The 18,802-nt window shown below is 39.9% G+C and overlaps 2 protein-coding genes across 7 annotated transcripts in view; one reads left to right on the forward strand and one right to left on the reverse strand.

Annotated features, from left to right (window-relative positions):
* The window catches only part of arhgap9 (Rho GTPase activating protein 9), a 41,062-nt gene extending 38,904 nt beyond the window's left edge, over positions 1–2,158 (forward strand). For all 4 annotated transcript variants that reach the window (XM_034870384.1, XM_034870383.1, XM_034870386.1 and 1 more), the window contains one exon: positions 1,098–2,158. In XM_034870384.1, the coding sequence (XP_034726275.1) occupies positions 1,098–1,284 (187 nt within the window). In that variant the 3' untranslated portion in view covers positions 1,285–2,158. The remainder of the gene's footprint in view (positions 1–1,097) is intronic.
* A 2,350-nt stretch (positions 2,159–4,508) lies between these two features.
* The window catches only part of LOC117943931 (zinc finger E-box-binding homeobox 2-like), a 29,143-nt gene continuing 14,849 nt past the window's right edge, over positions 4,509–18,802 (reverse strand). Inside the window, exons 2-8 of one of the 3 annotated variants that reach the window (XM_034870373.1) lie at positions 14,342–14,635; positions 10,387–10,596; positions 9,494–9,687; positions 9,220–9,331; positions 7,483–8,795; positions 7,105–7,288; positions 4,509–6,941 (exon numbers count right to left, since the gene is read on the reverse strand). In XM_034870373.1, the coding sequence (XP_034726264.1) occupies positions 6,319–6,941; positions 7,105–7,288; positions 7,483–8,795; positions 9,220–9,331; positions 9,494–9,687; positions 10,387–10,596; positions 14,342–14,635 (2,930 nt within the window). In that variant the 3' untranslated portion in view covers positions 4,509–6,318. Of the gene's footprint in view, positions 6,942–7,104; positions 7,289–7,482; positions 8,985–9,219; positions 9,332–9,493; positions 9,688–10,386; positions 10,597–14,341; positions 14,636–18,802 lie in introns of all 3 variants that reach the window. The other 2 variants (XM_034870372.1, XM_034870374.1) reach the window with 2 other exon arrangements.

The following is an 18,802-nucleotide window of genomic DNA, read 5'->3' on the forward strand; positions in this document are numbered from 1 at the left end:
CTTTTCTCTCTCTTCTCCGCCTCTCTTTTTAATGTGGAAGTTTTGAGCAATTGCTGGCTGCTTCTGTGGCTTGGTGGGAATGGCATTTTTAGAAGAATGCCTCATGCTGTGGCCTAAACCCATTCCTGCATGTGCGCTTGCACACATACACACCAACATAGGTGTATATAGGTTGTGGATTTAGACAATTACTGTATGTGGACAAATTTAGATTGTACATACATGGACATGAACATGCATGCAAAAACAAGATGTCACCGGTAGACGCTAATTCTTTTAGTTCCTGTTTTGTAACTAAAGTTTGTAAGAAGTATAAAGCTCTCCTGTTGAAGCTATATGGGGTAGAAAGCAGCCATCTATGTGTCTGCAGGTCTGCAGTCCCAAAGATAAATTCAAACAAGAATAGGAGTACAAGAATAAAGTCAGCCAAGTCTGTGAGGCTGTGCTTGGGCATGATAGTGTTTTGAACTACATGCTAACATGCCCACAATGACAATGCTAACATGCTGATGTTTAGCACGTTTAATATTTACCATGTTCACCATTGTTTGCTAATTAGCACTAAACACAAAGTACAGCGGAGGTTGATGGGATGGCATTAGTTTTGCATGTATTTGGTCATAAACCAAATTATTAGAAATATTAAAAATATGACTTTGCTGGTTGAAAAAAATCATCCGTTATTACATTACATTTTATCCTGAGGGGAGGAACTGAATGTGTGTACCCAATTTCATTGTAATCTATCCAGCTTGACATGTCAACTTCATGGAGGTGCCTGAGGAAATGTCAGGGGATCACAAAAATGTCATTATGATACATTATCAGAAGCTACATCATCTGAAGACCATTAAAGTCCAAGCAATATTTCATGGCAAGCAGTCCAACAGTTGCTGAGGTATTTGGGGTGACTGACACTGCCATCCCTAGAACCATGCTAACATTATCGTGCTAAGATTAATAACATTAAAAGCCACAAGCTGCAACAATTCAGAATCCATTGTCCAGAGCAATTTTTATTCTTTTTATTTTATTTTGTTGTTTATATTCTCGCAGTTAAACCTATCTCGTCTTCTCTGTGTCTGATCTCTCTGCAGAGTGTTGGATCATTCAGGCGACAACCGAATGACCACCCAGAACATCGGCATCGTGTTCGGTCCGACCCTGATGCGTCCGGAGCGGGACAACGGCAACATGGCGGTAAATATGCTTTACCAGAACCAGGCGGTGGAACTCATCCTCAGCGAGTTTGACCACATCTTTGGAACAAGAGGGCCCTCTTGATCTTTATGGACAGAGGAGAAGGAGGGTGGGGGGATTCAAAAAGCTCCTCCAGATCTGACAAAAGTACAAGTAGTGCAGCATTTGTACTTTTTCCTGTTGACTGTGTAAAATGTGGTGTAAAATGGGTTTCACATCAAAAGATAATTACGCGGTAAAAAGAACCAAGACAGAAAGCTGCTAATCATGACATCTGGCCTGCATGTAAAGCTGTGTTAAAACAATAATAGTAAAACAAACCAATTTTAGCTGCACTACTTGTGTCTGATTGCAGATGTGGATTGCAGCCTCTGAGTTTTCTAGTTCTGGAGTGTTCGCCCCCTTTGTCAGATTTCCTTGATGTTTCAGACCCGATTAGGATATATAAAAGCCATAAACGTGATAAATCTCCTCCAGCTAGCTGAGTATTAATCACTTATTTATCAAGGAATGTGAGGAAGGTGTCTTAACGTAGCACTGAAAAAAAACTTAGCAGAACCATTTCACTGTGAAAACTCATGCACCAGCACCTCTTGCGGCGAGGATGGACATATCCCACCTGCAGTGGAAAACCGAAGATATACAGTAAAATATGCAAACAAGCAGGAAGCAGGCTGGGCATGTAAATGAGACCGCATCCCTGCTGAAGTTATACAGTGTTTTAATGAAGATGTGAAGTTCAACGGGGGAACTCTTCAAAGATAAATGCACGGATTAAGTGATGGGATGATGTGCCAACAGGGCAGCAAATGTTCCTTTGTACTTTGTAGTGTTTTTGTGTGTGTGTGGACCTTTTGGACAAATTTGGAACTGTCTTCTATTTTTATTAGTGCAAACTCCTCAGATTAAGTAAAAAAAATATATATGTATATGAAGTTGTAAATATGTGAAATACTGTCTCAGCACTTTGCCTACAGTGTGTAACTTAAACATTATACTGTACATATTAGCCAAATTCAAACTTTTAAATGAACAGTATGTTGTTAAAATATTGCTTGGACTTGATTGTTAACTCTCCTGCAATAAAAAAAAAAGAAGTGAACAAACTGATTTGATCTGTTTTTGATATTTGGTCAGGATGTGTCTGTCAGGTTGTTTGTACCAAGCGATAGGTTTGCGTGAGAGATAGTAGAAGTGTGTGGACTTATGTGGGAGGAGGTATCCTCTGTGATGGGTGCAAATGCTGCTTTTAATAACCGAACAAAAGGGGAACTGGAAATGCATATGTTCAAAAAATGTGGATTTTCCCCAAAAAGCCTCTCACTCTCTCACTTTGTGGCTTTGGTAATTTTATAATGACTGTGGGTTTGGCAAAAGACAAAAAAGAGCAAAGAAAGGGACAAGGGGGAGAAGACAAGCTCATAGATTTTGCTAAGTTTTATTAGATGTATATATTCATTTTTATGTTGGTATTATTTCAAGTTTTGTGAGTTAGTGAGGAGGGGCTAACATGATGTGTAGCTCATTGATGGGGAGTAATCTGAACTGTCCAAGGTCGTCCTAATATTTGACAGACAGAAATATTTGCAACTTTCAATAGATAACCACACTTGTTTATTCAATCCAAATGCATGTATGCACACAGTCATCACAGTTTATATATTTATCCGTCAATCAGTACTGCAGCTTCTCAGTTTTCTGGTCTTTTGACAAACGGGTGTCCCAGTTTCAATGTTACCATCTATTATATTTTCCAAAGAAATATAACACCCTCCAAAACATGTGTTCACACAATATTTTAACTGTATCTTTTGTTCTCTCTCCAAATTAAAAAATGTTAAGGGATTGTTCTTTTAATAAAAACACAGTGGCATTAAACTGCTGCAGTCTCTAGCTCTGTGATGTGTTTAATTTTATTTTATTTATTCATGATTTACTACGGCAGTCTGAATATTCCTTGATAAAATTAAAACAATCCGTATAAAGATTACAGTGTTGCAGTCTAATGTGCAGGCAAAAAAACAGAAGTGCTGCAAAACTTTGGAGAAATTTGTTTCCAATCGTCAGATTTTTGATGCATGGACTGATGCAATGTAAAAGCCTGACCATTTTGCATCTGCAGGTAGTTATACACTAAAACGAAACGTTTTTCAGTTTGTGTAGAGTGTTGAGTTTGAGTATTTATTAAAAAGTTGTGGAAGTAAGAGAATGAAAAGGTTTTAAAATGTTTTCATCATGTTTTTCATCCAACTCACTCTCAGAACTGATTTCAATTTCCAAACCACTTTTGACAATGTACTTTATCGTAATTTGCTTGGGCAGCACAGCTACAGCATGTTAATGATCTGTACAGGTTATTCATGCAGGAAGAGATACAACTGTGACAGCAAATGGCAAATAACAGGCCTTTTTATTTACTGTACATAATGGCTTTGTCTTATGTGAAGTTATTTGTGTACAATTTATTTGAGAAGAGAAGAGACACTTCCGTACTCTCATGGCTAACACCGGTGCCTTGACCTTTTTTCTATGTTTGCAGAACAGTTTCTCTGGCCACCAGTGAAATACCTTTAGCTGTGTTTATTCTTTACAGTCAGGTCTGCTTGCTCTGTTGATATGGGGAATCGAAACTTTGAAATGCTAGCACCCAAGCTGACAGCCTGTTGCTCGTGGAGGGGTCTTGCAGCAATGTTGCAAGTGATGCTGATGTTGTTGACTGTGGTGATTTCTGCACACCACAAATATAAGTCATGGCAGTTCTCATTTAAATGTCATCTTAGTCATGTTCAGGCCCAAAAGCAGTCAAGCAATCAGTAAACATCATAACATCGACATTTGTTGGTGCTACTGTTGACTAAATGCTGCTGATGCATGACACCCCAAAGTATCTGACCCACGTCACACCGGTATGTTGGTTAATGTTACGGTTAGCTGATTGTTTACTCAACCAACCATTTACCTAACTCCATATATCAAATAGCAGCAGATTTGTAAGCACTAAGAAGCCACCTCTGATCCAAACGGACACAGAAGGCCAAAGCACTCTGCCGATCATAAGTAGGGAGGGAAAGTGTTACTGTGATGGGAAACTAAGTTGCCAGGCCACCTTTGAGCTTCAGAAGTCTCATGCTTAAAGATGTTTTTTTGTATTTAACACTGAATTTTCAAAAGGTTTGAGTGATAATTTAATTCTCTTTTGAAACAGCCTAATAATTCACCCTATTTCATAGCCATTGAATGAAAATTGGCGTGAAATGATTACCCTTCTTCTTAGATTTACGTCTTGTAAAGCCTACAGCAATTAAAACACAAGAAAATGCTGATTGATTATGACTTTTAAATAGACACATTGATAAATACAAGATTCTCTTGACAAAGTACGTACAATTTTATTACAAATATCCACAAACATGCAAAAAACATACATAAAACAGGTATTTACAAAAGTTGCAAAGGGTACCAGTAATTGATAAAAAACACTGCTTGATACAAAAAAGGGTGCAGATGCTAAATGAAAGTAAACCATTTCTTGCTTATTCTATGTCTCAGAAATAACAGGTAAGGAACTACGCACGAGTAGGGTGGCAGTTGGTGTGTCACATATGCATATCTTTGGTAATAAACACCCACCCACCCACCCACACACACACACTCACAAACACTCTCACACAGTATAAGAATTTTTGGCGCATGGTATGCATGAATGCTACAAGCTTAGTCACACCTCATGCACCACCGTCTTATCTCGTCGTACCAAGGCTTTGTCGCATTACTCACAGTGTCTGAGTACATCTGAGGCACTTTTCACGTTGACTACACTGCAGTCAAAAAGAGGAAGTTAAAAGCTGATGTATGTGTCCTGAGTCTTGACCCTCTCGCCAAACCTCAACAGCTAGCCCAAATGTGTGACAAAATAAGTTGTAGCACATGTAAATTATTACCAGAAATAGGAGCTATGTTAGCATAAAATACTGTAAAATAAAGCAGCTCTGTGTTATTATTACACAAACGGTGAGACAGTGCAAGTTTTAATTGCTCCCTCTAAGGCAAACCCCAAAAGACTGACTTCACTTTAACCCCCTTTAATAACATACAGAGATGCAGAAATGGCTGTCCCCAGGCAAGGCATACAATTTAAGAGGTACAGTCCACTGCTTTTTGTTTACAAAATAAATATGCAATCTCCTTCCAGTTCTTCCTGTTTTTACTGCTTGCTCTAAACTACTAAATACACTGCTGATTTGGCAAAGCCACGGAGCGCCATAGTTAACCTGAAGGGATGAGCTGATTGTACTTTGTCATTTCACAGCATGAATGATAAAAGGAGTGCTTCCATATATTCTCAAGCCTTCTCAAGCCTCCACTGGCTTTGGGTATGTGTAGCTGCATGTGTGTGTTTCATTTACAACATTTTAGCAAATGATTGCTCATTTCTTAAAATAGAGGTAAGGATTTGCATAAAATAACACCACAGGGTTTTGAATATTACTCGTATGAGGAAGAATAAATATACTAATTGAGCATTAAGCAATTCTGATGGATATGGCTTCATCTAACATTTAAACTTTGATGGCATGTTACAGTGCACCATCGCTTTCTTTCCATCCTGCAATGGATTCTTTCCTTCGGGACCTAGTTTCCTAACCCACTTAATGGTGTGCATCTTTGTGAACAGTCAGAATGTTTCAAACAAAGTAAACTAGATACTGGACATAAAATTACAAAGGCCTCTTCTTCATGGGTTGTGCAACAGTCAGCAAGCTTATAAAATGTGAGATTTCTGCAATGTCACATCTGGATATGTGACATGACCACAGATGAGTCACCCAAATGTTTTTGAGCTGTCCTGGCAAACAAAAAGGATTAAAAAAAACAACACAAAAAACACTGTAGATACATCAAATCTATTTTGCATGTTAAAATATTATAATTTGTATTGTCACATATATTTTGTTTGTATGGCTTCATCCACATTAAGACCATCAATGCTTTGGCTGTTCTTTTTTCATGTTGTAAAAATTAGTTTATTAATGAGTTTTAAATATATAAGAGAGAAAAAGTCTATCAAAAGTCTTGATATATATAGTATGTGCATTGTTTTGGCTTGTTAAAGTCACCTTAAGTTTTTATTCTGGGTAAATCTGTTAAATCCAGGCCCAGTTCACATTTGTTTCCATTCTGGTCGTCAGTGTCTCGGCCCCAGAATTGTCTCTCTGCATTGTCAAGATGGTTTCCCACATCGTAACCATTTTGCACTCCATTCTCCCCTGTTGGTGATTCTTGGATGGGGCAACCTTCCAGCTCCTCTGCTGCCCCTGACAAACTTGCATGTGCCTCTCCTACATGACCATCACTAACTCCTGCCTCTTTATCCTCCTCCTCTTCGTCCTCCTTCAGCACCTCTGTAGCTCCATCCAGACTGGAATCACTGAGGAAGGAGTGAGCAGTTTGGGTATCCTCCATGCACAGAGGGGTCTCGTTGGCGAGGTGGCCTCCAAAATTGCTGCCTGCCATTGGGGTGAGAGGCATCTCCTCGTGGTCTTGGTCTGGATCCTGGTCTTTGCTGCAGTAGGCGTAGCGGTGGTTCATGTGCTGGGAGTACGAGCCGGAGTGAGAGAAGCGTTTGCCACACTTGTCACATTGGTAGGGTTTCTCGCCCGAGTGCAGCCGGCTGTGCTCAATCAGATGGTGCTTATGCTTGAAGGCCTTGTTGCAGATCTTGCACTCATGAGGACGTTTACCTGTAATGAATACAGAGAAATTGCTTATCTTAGGGCAATCTCATGAGTCTATAGAAACAATAGGAAATAAACTATTACTTTAAACATTTTAACAACTATTGTAGTAATCTATAAATTACAGGAAATGGCACACAACTAAAGTGCTTTTGCAAAAGCTACAAACCTGTGTGCTCGTATTTGTGTCGAAGTAGAGAGCTGCTCTTCTGAAAGGTTTTTTCACAAATGTCACAAGCATAAAGACCTTCATCAGTCTTCTTCAGTCTTTTCCTCCCTGGTTCCCCTTCTCCCTCCAGTCCTTCATCCATAAAAGAGAGGTAGTCTAGAGCTCCACGGCTTAATACCTCACCCTACAGAGAAAATGTGTATCATGATTTATTTAGATTTAAATTATTCTAACAGTACATATTCTCATGACAGTGCTTTAGAACACATTCTGATGTTTTATTGTATTTGTGTTGCTACATCTGCTGTAATTTGAGGTTGTTTCTCAGTAAACACACGTACTTCTTTAAAACCAACCTAAAAGAGAAGCCTTACTCACCATAAGAGCTTGTCTCTCCTGGTGGATCTTTTTCAGCGTCACCTCTGTGTCTGCGTCCATCATGTAAGCCATAGGAGAGAGAAACCCAGGGCCATTAGCTTGCTGGCTGAATGGAATCGCTGTGAGGCCATCATGTCCTGAAATACCTAAACCAGACTGGTTGAAGATATGAAAGCCACTATATAAGGAACCTGGAAACATAGGAGCTCCGGCCCCGCTGTAGACCGGGTGGTGGTGAAGGGGGAGATGTGAAGTTGGACTTAGTCTCCTAAGCTGCTGGGTCCTGTGCTCTCGCCTCTCTCCTTTGGCTGAGTTTCCGTTTACAGTTTTCATTCTCCCTTCGTTGTCTGGGTGCTGCTTGGGCAAGGAAAGGTCCAGAGGCTCGTTCTGTGCAGACCAAGGGCTGCTGGTCTGGTTGTGAGGGGAGGTCAGTTCAGGAGGACAGCTGGTGAGGTCCATGCAGACCGGAGAACCGAATCCTGAAGAGGGTACCCTTCTTCTGACTCGAGGTGACGACATCTCTGGGGAATGGTTGATGAGTTGCCTTGGACTTCCCTTTTCCTGGACGGACCAGTATGCTCGTGGGGATAGGGCATCATGATGGGGCCGTGGGGGAGAGTGCATTGCTACCAAAAGCTGCTGCGGTACCGAGTTCCAGCTGGGCTTCTGTAATGGTGACTTGTTTCCGGATAGCCCGTTGGTTGCCTCCGCTTGGAGAGCAGATCTGGGAAAGAGTAAAGTTGGTGAGGCATGGTCTTTGCTGCGAAGACCCTCAGGCACCTCCACTGCATCTCGGTTCATTTTACAGAGATATCGCTCATGCTGCAGGAGCACCGCCACGTTGGGGAAAAGCTGGGAGCACCAACGACACGTCACTCCAAGCACACCTCTCTCCCCATCACCTGACCTCACTGCCTCTCTTCTCCCGTCAGGCAACACCTTCTTGTCAGGCCCTCCTCCGTTGTAAATCACCTTCCTTTCCTCCATTGCAGCTGCTCCTCCTCTGTCCATATCATCATCTTTCTTCACTTCCCTGTGAAGCATCTCCTGCAGCATCTGTTCAAACTTGGTCCCAGAGTGCAGATAAGGCAGCAGGGTGGTCCCTTTTAGTATACTGGCCCTCAGAGAGAGCTCTGCCGAGGGGTCCCAAAGTCGAGCCAAGCCTGACGCTCTGGCAAAGCCTGTGGGGTTGGGGTTGTTGTCCTGCACTGAAAGCTGGTGAGGATCCTCTGCTTCTCGACGTAGAGGCCCAGTATGATCTTGGATCTGTGAAGCCATTGGAGATCCCTTGTCGGTACTTTTTCTCCCCACGCCTGCAGAGGGAGATGTTGGAAATGAGTGGTGGTAGGAACTTTGGCTATGTCCATTAAATGCACAGCTGGCTCCTCCTGTGTTTCCATTTCCTCCACCACTCAGGCACTTTTTGCTGCTTAAGTGAGAGCTGTAGGAGCCAGAGTGAGAAAAACGTTTCTTGCAGTTGGAGCACTCGTAAGGTTTCTCACCTAAAGGATGAAAGACACGCGAGATATGGGTAGGTTGAAAATACCTTCAACATTTTTCACAATCATCTTGTCTTGTTGTGGATGGATTATTTTAACTTATTTCCTGTCACCACATCAAATTATGTATAATTTCATACTATAAAACTGGCACAATAAGTAAGGGTTAGTGATGCAGAGGAAACAATAGCAAATTGATGGGTGTGAGTACAACTGTTTTGATGTTATTTTGTCTCACCGCTGTGGATTCGGAGATGCTCTTTGAGGTGGTGTTTGTACTTGAACGCTTTCCCACACTGCAGACATTTGAACTTCCTGGTTTCAATGCCTTGATCCAAAGTGCTGACACTCTAGGGTGGTAGGACATTTTATGATACACGTTTAGGGATGCATTTGAGATTGTATCAACACAAATGTACAAACAAATGACTTTGTAACACTAAATATCATAGAATGTAGTTATGATAATTTGGCAGATATAAAAATTTCTCTGCTATCTGCGTGTATCTCACCTTGTCCTGCACTTGGTTGTGAAATGCCAAGTGCCGCTCCATCTGTTCCCTAAGGGTGGCAGTGTATCCACAGAGCGGACAGACCATGTGGCCCCCTTCCCTCTCCTGACAGTACTTGATGTGGTCCCTCAAAGAGGCTCCTTGCTGATACATCCTGTGGCAGAATGGACAGGCCTGCTGTCTCCTCTCAGTGTCTAGAGTCCAGAGAGAGAGGGTATATTTTAAACAGACCTTTGAAATGTTCACATATTCATTAAATATGGCCATTAATTTTTTTCTCAACCGCTTATCCTAATTGCAGTAGGCTGGAGCCTATCCCAGCATGTATTGAGTGAGATATAATAAATTATCTTACTTTACTATTTATAGGTGTAGACAAGAAAGTCTTAATTATGTTTGTTGCATACCTGCCTAAAAATACGGACACATGGCTGGGTTGTAATTGTGGCTATTTGTGTTGACAGTATATTGTATGGGATATTGTTCAACCCTAATGTTTCTATGTTTTTAAGTTATTTTGTTGTGCATGTCGGTATTGCAATATTTAACTCAATAAACTATTTGACTATGATACAACCTTTTACATAAACCTGGTACATTATATTTGATATATAATGTTGAACCACAAGCAACATATTACATGCATGAATTGCTTGAACAGGGATGCGTAAATTATACCTTTACTGGTCAATGAGCTGATGTGAAAAGCATGTAATAATATTAATATACAAAATCTGTTGTGTGCTGTATTATAACTATACAACTTGTCAGCCTGCAGCTGAGAGGTTCAGCATTCTAACAACATGCTACCTGGGTCACGAGCAGTGATTTTGAGATTTGTTAGATTATTTTTCCTATTTAGTATCATTGCAGATGTTCCCTCATCAGCCTACCTGCTCCCTCAGGTGAGCAGTGCTGAGCTCCTGGTGACCAGATGGCAGGTGGCAGCTCGTCGTGCCTGCTGCCAAGGTGGTAAACCTCTGCCGTGCCATTGTGGTTCCGGTGGTCAAAGACACTGGTTGAAGTAGAGGCCTTCCTCAATTGGGCTAGAAATTCATAGTGGGCCAGGTCCTCAAAGGCATTTGGAGAGTCTGAGTTCTTACCTGGGATCAGAGAAAAAGATGCAGAGGAACTATAATATCCATTAAAATATACAGTGGTGGGAGAACAAAGTACATTTACTAAAGTACTGTCCTCCGTACAAATTCGAGTAATTTGGAGTTTAGTTCTCTTTTCTGCCACTTTCTACTTCTACATTTTAGAGTGAAATACTGTTATTTTGATTCCACTACATTAATGTGACAGCTTTAATTACTAGCTACGGTTCAAATTAAGATTTTGGCACACAAAGCTTATGTAATAGTGCTTTATCATAAATTAAACTACCCAACAAAATAACGGCCTACAAGTCCAGCTCAAATGATGAGCCGATTAAACACACATTCTTGATCGATTCCAGTTTCTAAAATGTGGGGATTTCTTAGCATTGACTACTTTTACTTCTAATACCTTAGGTACATTTCCTAATAATACTCACATACTTGTACTTATGTAACAATTTCAATGTGGGACTTTTACGTTAAACAGAGTACAGTATGTTTACTGTGTGGTATTAGTCCCTTAGGCTCTGAAAACTTCATCCACTACTGAAAAGATATACAGTACCTGTCAAAAGTTTAAACACACTTTTCTATAAATATGTGTTTACATATATATATATATATATATACACACACACACATATATAAAAGCGGTTAGTTCTTACAGTAAGCGCTTGAGCATGGTCTGGCATTTTGAAAAATTCTATGCACAAGCTCTATCTTTTTAGTAACATTTGAAAGACAACACAAGTATTTTTCCCTTTATTTAATTGGGTTAAAGTTCCACAGAAATAGAAATCCAGGCAGAGAAGTTGGCATAAAAGCAAAGAATAAATAGAACCTTTTCATCATTTTAATGCATATTTTCCAATTCAAAGCTATGTAAAATGCTAATATGATTTAAGCATTATCAGGTGATGTGTATTTGTTTAATGAGGGAGGGTGTGGCCTAAAGTAATCACCACCCTATATCAAGGTGTGCATAATTATCAGGAAGCTTCTTTAGATTAACTGCTAGAGACTAAGATGACTTAACATGAAGTTACCAGGAACCCATCAACCTCCAGTGCCACCATATTCCAGAAATGCAACCTACCTGGAGGGTCCAGAAGTACAAGGTGTTCAGTGCTCAGAGACACGGCCCAGGTAAGAAAGACTGAAACACCAACACCACTTAACATGACTCATAAATTGAACCGTCAAGACTGGGCCATGAAATATCTGAAGACAGATTTTTCAAAGGTTTTATGCACAGATGACATGAGAGTCAGTCAGACTCTTGATGGACCAGGTGGATGTGCCTGTGGCTTGATCTCAAATTGGCACACAGCTCCACTTTGAGTCAGATGGCAGCGAGGTGGAGGTTGGGTACTGGTATAGACTGCTTTTATTAAGGATGAGCTAGTTGGACCTTTTCGGGTTGAAGATGGACTTCAAATCAACTCCCAACACTACTGCCAATTTTTAGACAATGCTTTATTCAAGCAGTGGTACAGAAAAAAGTCTACATCCTTTAAAAAGGCTGTGATTTTAATGCATGACAATGCTCCATCACATGCATCCAAGTACTCGACTGCGTGACTAGCCAGCAAAGGCCTCAAAGATGACAGAATAAGGACATGGCCCTATCCACACCTGACCTAAACCCCATTGAGAACTTGTGGGCCATTCTTATAATACATTTGCATAATAATTCTTCACATTGGTAGTTGCCTAACAAATCTGCACACAGATACTCCTGAGAAAGCCAACATTCTGTAATTTTTCTATTACTGTAATTTAATGAGGATAATAATGAAATGCTACTCTCTGTTGTGCGACTTCCAGTGCATTTCATAAATTTTGAGCTTTTCACCTCTGTGCTGTTTAAGCAATGGGGACAATGGTGTTAGTATACAGTAGCTGAGAAGCCTAACTACCTAGCATCAGATAACCTTAGCAGTAACGTTAATTCAAGTTTGTTTCGAGTTTTAGATGTAAAGTTCACGAAAGAGATAAAGGTGGTTGTACTTTTTCTTGAAATAATGAGCAGCTTTTGGTGAGTTTAATGCATTTTAGTAAAATTGTTTTACTAGCTATTACTGCATGCTTTAGATTGTTTGCTGCTGGTGTTTGGTTTGAGCAGTGTCAGTGGCTGCTGTACCTTTGTGTGTGCGTGTTGTCGAGCCCCAGAAGCTTGTGGAGAAGCCTGTTGATCGCTGATTGTTTCATTTGTGTTTTTGATCGCTTTGTGGTTGTCATATGAGTAAATATGAACGTTTCTTGTTTCTTTGGTAATTGCATTGATTTGGATAATGTGTGATGCAGCATCCTGCCGTGATGCAGCATCCTGCCATGCTGCGTAAAAGTGATGGCTTCAGTCACGGTGTATTCATGTCTCTGCAATAGAATATTGAAACTCTCTAGGTGTTGAGCCTTGTGTTAAATCACTTTATTCCACACGCTTATTCAAAGGGGGTTTAACTGCTATAGGATAGTACTGAATGCCCAGGTGTAAAATATACGGCCAGCCACTGTGTACGTCTATGTCTGTCTGTTTGTTAGTATTTGTTTTTTCTGCACTGTATGTCTGTCTTTTTATGTATTGTATGCCTTGGTCTAAAACCAATTGCCCCCTTGGGAAAAAAAAAAGTTGAAATTTTGAAAGCAATAATTATTTAATTTTTTGGGGGGCTTTAATTTTTACAGGACAGCTGAAGATATGAAAGGGGAGCGAGAGGGGGGAATGACATGTAGCAAAGGGCGTCAGGTTGGAGTCGAACCCAGGTCCCTGCATTGAGGAGTAATCCTCTACATGCAGGCCAGCTCTACCAACTAAGCTACCTGCACGTTTTAACACTGGTCACCGTCAGTGCGGTTGAACCGAAACTGCTATTACATTTTTTTTTTTTTTGCTACGTCTGCTGATTTTGTGTGAATGTACATGACTCGTTCATATAGTCATGTATGCACAACTGAATCTAATCTAATTGACAGATAAAACAATGTATTCAGGGAAGTAGTTGGCCAGATATGAAACTAGATTTGAAGAATTCTTTCTCATTTGTGCCCTTGAGTGCAACGACAGAGACAGAGAAAGCAATGCAAAGAAGAGAGGGCGCCTCCTATCATGAATCAATCCAGTCAGCTTACAGCGACTTTGAGGGAGATTTTTCAAATGTTTGCAGATGTTGGCATATTTTGAGCTGTTTTTTTATGTGGTGAAGGGAAGAGCCTGTGTGGTTGGCTGTTGTAAAAACTCAGCTTTGCCTTCATCAGGCAAGGCCAAATCAGACGGCTCGAGAGAGCTAAGTGATTGTTAGTAGTCAAGCCGCCTGGGCCTTTGATCTCTCCTAAATAAAAGGGGCAGCCTTGCGTCGCACAATGCTGATTTCAGTACCGTAACGTCACCTCTTTGATGCAAGGAAATATTGTGACATTGTGTGGGATGAGTTCTTTTGTCATGCTTTCAGAAAGCTGCCTTTTCAAAGAGAAGAGTGAAAAAGAGGAACAGCTTGTAGGGAAGGCATGGTTTCAAGGAGCTGATGTGAAGGTGTAACCAGAGGCATCATGAGACTGGCAGTGTCTTGCATCAGAAAAATTGTTTACACACACAGTGGTGTCCTACACAGCAGTCTTATACAGTATATCTAACACATTTTACACACTTTCTTGGCCAGGCTTTCATTCTTCAGAAAGCATTCAAAAAATAAAGGCGTAACTTGAAATAGCAAAGATTTTACCGAGTTTTGTATACTTCAGAACTTACAGTACATCCTCAATGGTTCCTGGTCTCCCTCCCTGTCAGTGCCAGATGCGGCGGTGGAGTCTTCTGCGGCCTCAGCCTCCTGCTCCATCTGTGGCCAGTAGTTCCTGCTGCTGGGGCTGAGGCTGAGGCTGTGCGGCCGCGTGCAGCGAGCAGGGCTTCCAGGCTCTTCTGTCCCCTCGCTAGGTGTCAGGCTTGTCTTGTCCAGGCTCTCCTGGCAGTCCTGGGGCTCCAGGCTCCACAGGCCCACCTCATCCTCCCCCTCAGATCCCAGTGAACTCACTCGCTCAGCATCCACTGTGAGTAGGAGAAAAACAGAAAAGATTAACTTTAGGTGAAGACAAAAGACACTCTCACACTGCCATGCAGCAAAGAGAAAGTATGCTCATTAGGAAAATATGTTGAAAATCAAATATCATAAACCTGTGACTATAATCTACATACAATGAGGTGCTAATTATTATTTTGTGGTGTCAAAATATATATTCGTTATTGTTTTACGTAATTTAAAATGCAAGAGACTTGAGTTTCTTATCACTTCAGCTGTAGATAATGAGTAAAACAAACCAGAGACAATGCTACATCATTTAAAAAATATATATGCTGCATGCCAGGACCAGAAAGCATCAGTGAAAACTGAAAAGAAATAAAAAAATAACAATTTAGTAAATTTTTAAATGTTGTTCATAAGATGAACAACTATATTATTTTTTTGGTTTCAGTCTTGTTTCTCTGTAGGCAAGCGCAGTTACAATCATGTGTGTTCTTATCATGATATATTTTATATGGCTTTGCATGGTTTGATGTGTGATTATGGTCAATACAAGCAGATACGCTTAACATGCAACATACACATTTGTGCAAAGGAGATCCAGAACTGAACAAAGAGGACACTTATTAGAACTTATATTTCAAGTATTTCACTGACCTATCACCACAATATAGAACTTCAGACACAGAAATATAAAATGTTAACAGTCATTTCTGATCAATTTCAGGGTAATTTCCAAAGGGATGGTTTGACTCTGACAGAAGCGAGATTGTCACTTTCTTTAAACAAAACTGAAAAAACATTTTAAAAAGTAGATTAATTAAAATATTAAAAAAAATTTTTTAATGACTTGACTAAAAGAAATGACTGACTGGTGGCCCATCAGTCAGTTCAATAGTATACACTTTATTTTAATGTCAGTATTAATCATTGTAAATGCAACGTTTACTCAATGGAGGGTTCATCATATTTAGGTTTAATCTGCAAATGTTCTTTGTATCAAATAGTTAAATGTAATTTTGAAGTGAAACTGTTTATGCGTAATTGCTCTTAAAGAACACAATTTGTGTGACTGTAGAAAACCTTGTTTTTATGGCTTTCTTTGCACATGTGCGGTATGTGACTTATGATGCGGCAGGGATATAGTGCAGCAATAAGAAGCAATGATAAATAACATATTGTAATTTAAAAGAGGCTACAGCACAACTGGAAGGCACACTTCTTTTTCCCATGGCAAAGACAGTAAATGACAATCACAAACACATGTCTGGGATTTCAGCTGTTGGCTCTTATTTCCAAGGCTTTTTTGAGGACTCTCTGTTTTCCTCTCACTGATTGGCAAAATCTAATCTCAACCAAGTAATGGCAATTTAAGAACACACATAGACTCATTGCCAGTGCATTGAAATATATTTAACTGGAGAAAGCCAAACCTATGTCGAGGAGGGACATGGACTCGCCAACACACAGGGGGGCAATTCTTCTTTTAGAGTTGTTGTGAAAATATGGCTTTTGATGAGTGTCTGATTAAGATCACAATACATTGTCATACTTCTTCTTAGTTTTAAATACAATTTCCCCTTTCCTTAGTGTGTAAATAAGGTTGCACATTTCATTACATTTTAAAAAATAACTGTCAAACAACACTTAGTCACTCTTGAAAGATTTTCATTTGAGTTTAGGCCGTTCCAGATACATCCTGATGGATGCAATCATTGATGAGTATTTTGCTTTTGACACATTCAGTTACAGCCCACGGCCCACAGCGCCAAAGAGACTCTTCTATACACTGGTTTGAGACATTTCAACAAATCTAAGTCATCAAATTTACATCTAGACAAACACACACACACACAGATAACACACACACACACTCTCTGTTACTAAAAGAGAAAGACAGGGACTCTGGGCTGCCAAGGGGGCGGCCCGCAATGACACACCTTAAACACTTGATACTCACTCTTCTGATGAGTGTATGGCTTAGCAAATGTGTATCTGTTTGTATCATCTGGGCACATGTCCTTCCCCAACTTTCTTACACCACTGTAAAAAGTGAGCTCATGCAAAACTCTGATTCAGTCAAGGCCAGTCATTCAGGCCTCTGCTCCATGCTGCTCTACTAACATGGGGAGGAATGACTTGCTCTTATGGGGGGTGAAATTGGTCATCAAATGTGCTTCCCTACAGCAGACAGCTATGAAGTTATATGATGTAGTTGAGGTTGACTTATCAGGCCTGCAGGAGTTTTTCTGGGATGATAAGACGCACCGCTGGACCCCAAAAGAGAAAAATCTGGTCTGGATTATTGTAAAATTGGCTCTAATTTTCTCTCCCATGACAGTGAGTGACAACGAGCCTAAGTGTGCTGTCATTAAAGCGGCACCACGCTGGGATGGCTTTCATTATTGGGCCTGTTGATTTATTTATTTGGATAGCGATTGCATCCTTCAAATTGGTCTTTTTTTAAATTTGTTGGAGCAGGACAGCTAAATCTTTGAACAGCACAGGAGGTTTTGTGTTGCCTGTGAAGTGAGATTGTATGTCAAGGTACAAAGGAGTTCTGAATTCATGCAATGTGCAAGAGTTTTAAGAATGTGTAATTTGTTGGAAGATTCTGAACACAGAATAACACACGGAACAGAACAATACACTGCTATTGTGCGTGCACTGTTACTGTGCGTGGGAAGAATGTGACTCATATCCAGAGAGGGCTAACTGAACTCTGCTGCATCATGCTTGACAATGTTGATCTCTCGGTCTTTTGGGGACTGTTTCTGATGGTTTGACAACAACAGTGTGTTCAGATCAAACACTGCACTGCACTATTTTAATCTATCTGCCGCTTTCCCTGCCTGACAGTGCCTCTGAAAAATTGACCGTCTGCCTGCCAGAAAAAAGTCAGTTTTTTTATTTGGGGAACCAGAGTTTTGTCCTGAGAAAACACATAACTGTTTGGTCATCTAGGGGCTTGTGATCGATCTTGAATCTGATCTGAAGCCTTAAAAAGTAGTCTACTGTTATTTTATTATTTAAGAAGTTTTCTAAAGCCAGACAGAGACGGACAACGCCTGGATACATTCATAAGCACATTTGTGCACGACGGAGATAAATGATCTTTACACACTAAAATACAAACCACAACAAAAAATAATTCACATAAGATAAAAAAAATAATCCCAATTTGTGAGCACTGGCTCACAACATCACAGAGAGCTTCAGTATCAGTCTAATTCTGCACTGTTTATATCCCAGAGGGCATCTACTGTACAGCAACGCGCTAAGCTGCAGTTTATTTTACGACGCACACATGTGATCTGGTATTGACTTAGTAATTATGTGGCTAAATGGTAAGCATGGAATAATTACCTAGAAATTACCTTGTTTGTTTCTTTTGGTTTTAAAGGCAACAAACAAGGCCGGGTCCAATTTACCACGCAACGTAATCGTTACCGTTCTGTTGATTCTTACAGTTCAAGATTTCTACGTAAAAGCCAGAACAATGTTAATGTTATGATATCAATGGTATTTTTTAATTTCTCACAAGAGATAAAAACAACCAATCAATCCTTTTTATGGAAATATCAGTTTAGGACATTTTGGTAACTAGCAGAAATACAGTTTGAGCAACACCCAAATAGAACAGGAATAGTAGTATTTCTGACACGGTTGTTAATAAATGTGTTAGAAAAACTTTGTGACCCACTTAAAAGTGTCATAGAACTGCAGTTTGTGTTATACACACAAAACTAGAACCACACAACATATGCATACCACTCAAATTACTTTTAAATATACGTAGGAAAGAAATAGAGTACGTATTTTTAGGTTCTGAGTTTAGTTTTAGATTTTAAATGTTTTCCACTTTTGTGGGGTTAAGACTTTTTGATTTGATTTTGACACTCTTTTGACAGTTTTTAATGTTTTTAAAGTGGGATAAAATAATGAGGGATACGGTCAACTGAATACACTGATAACTAATTAAAAACTTACTGATTCATCATGTTTTTAGAACTCTTTCGACAAGAAACATAAATGTATATAATATATTTTAAATATTATCATTTGGTTAAGTTAATACATGATAAAATGCTTCTTTCTTGCTGTTAAAACAGTGATGGTTTCACAGGTGTTAAAAGAACCTCAACACTTGCTATTTTGTACTCAATATATTACCACGAGGGTCACGGACGCCC

Source organism: Etheostoma cragini, chromosome 4 (genome assembly GCF_013103735.1).
Source record: "Etheostoma cragini isolate CJK2018 chromosome 4, CSU_Ecrag_1.0, whole genome shotgun sequence".
Lineage (NCBI taxonomy): Eukaryota > Metazoa > Chordata > Actinopteri > Perciformes > Percidae > Etheostoma > Etheostoma cragini.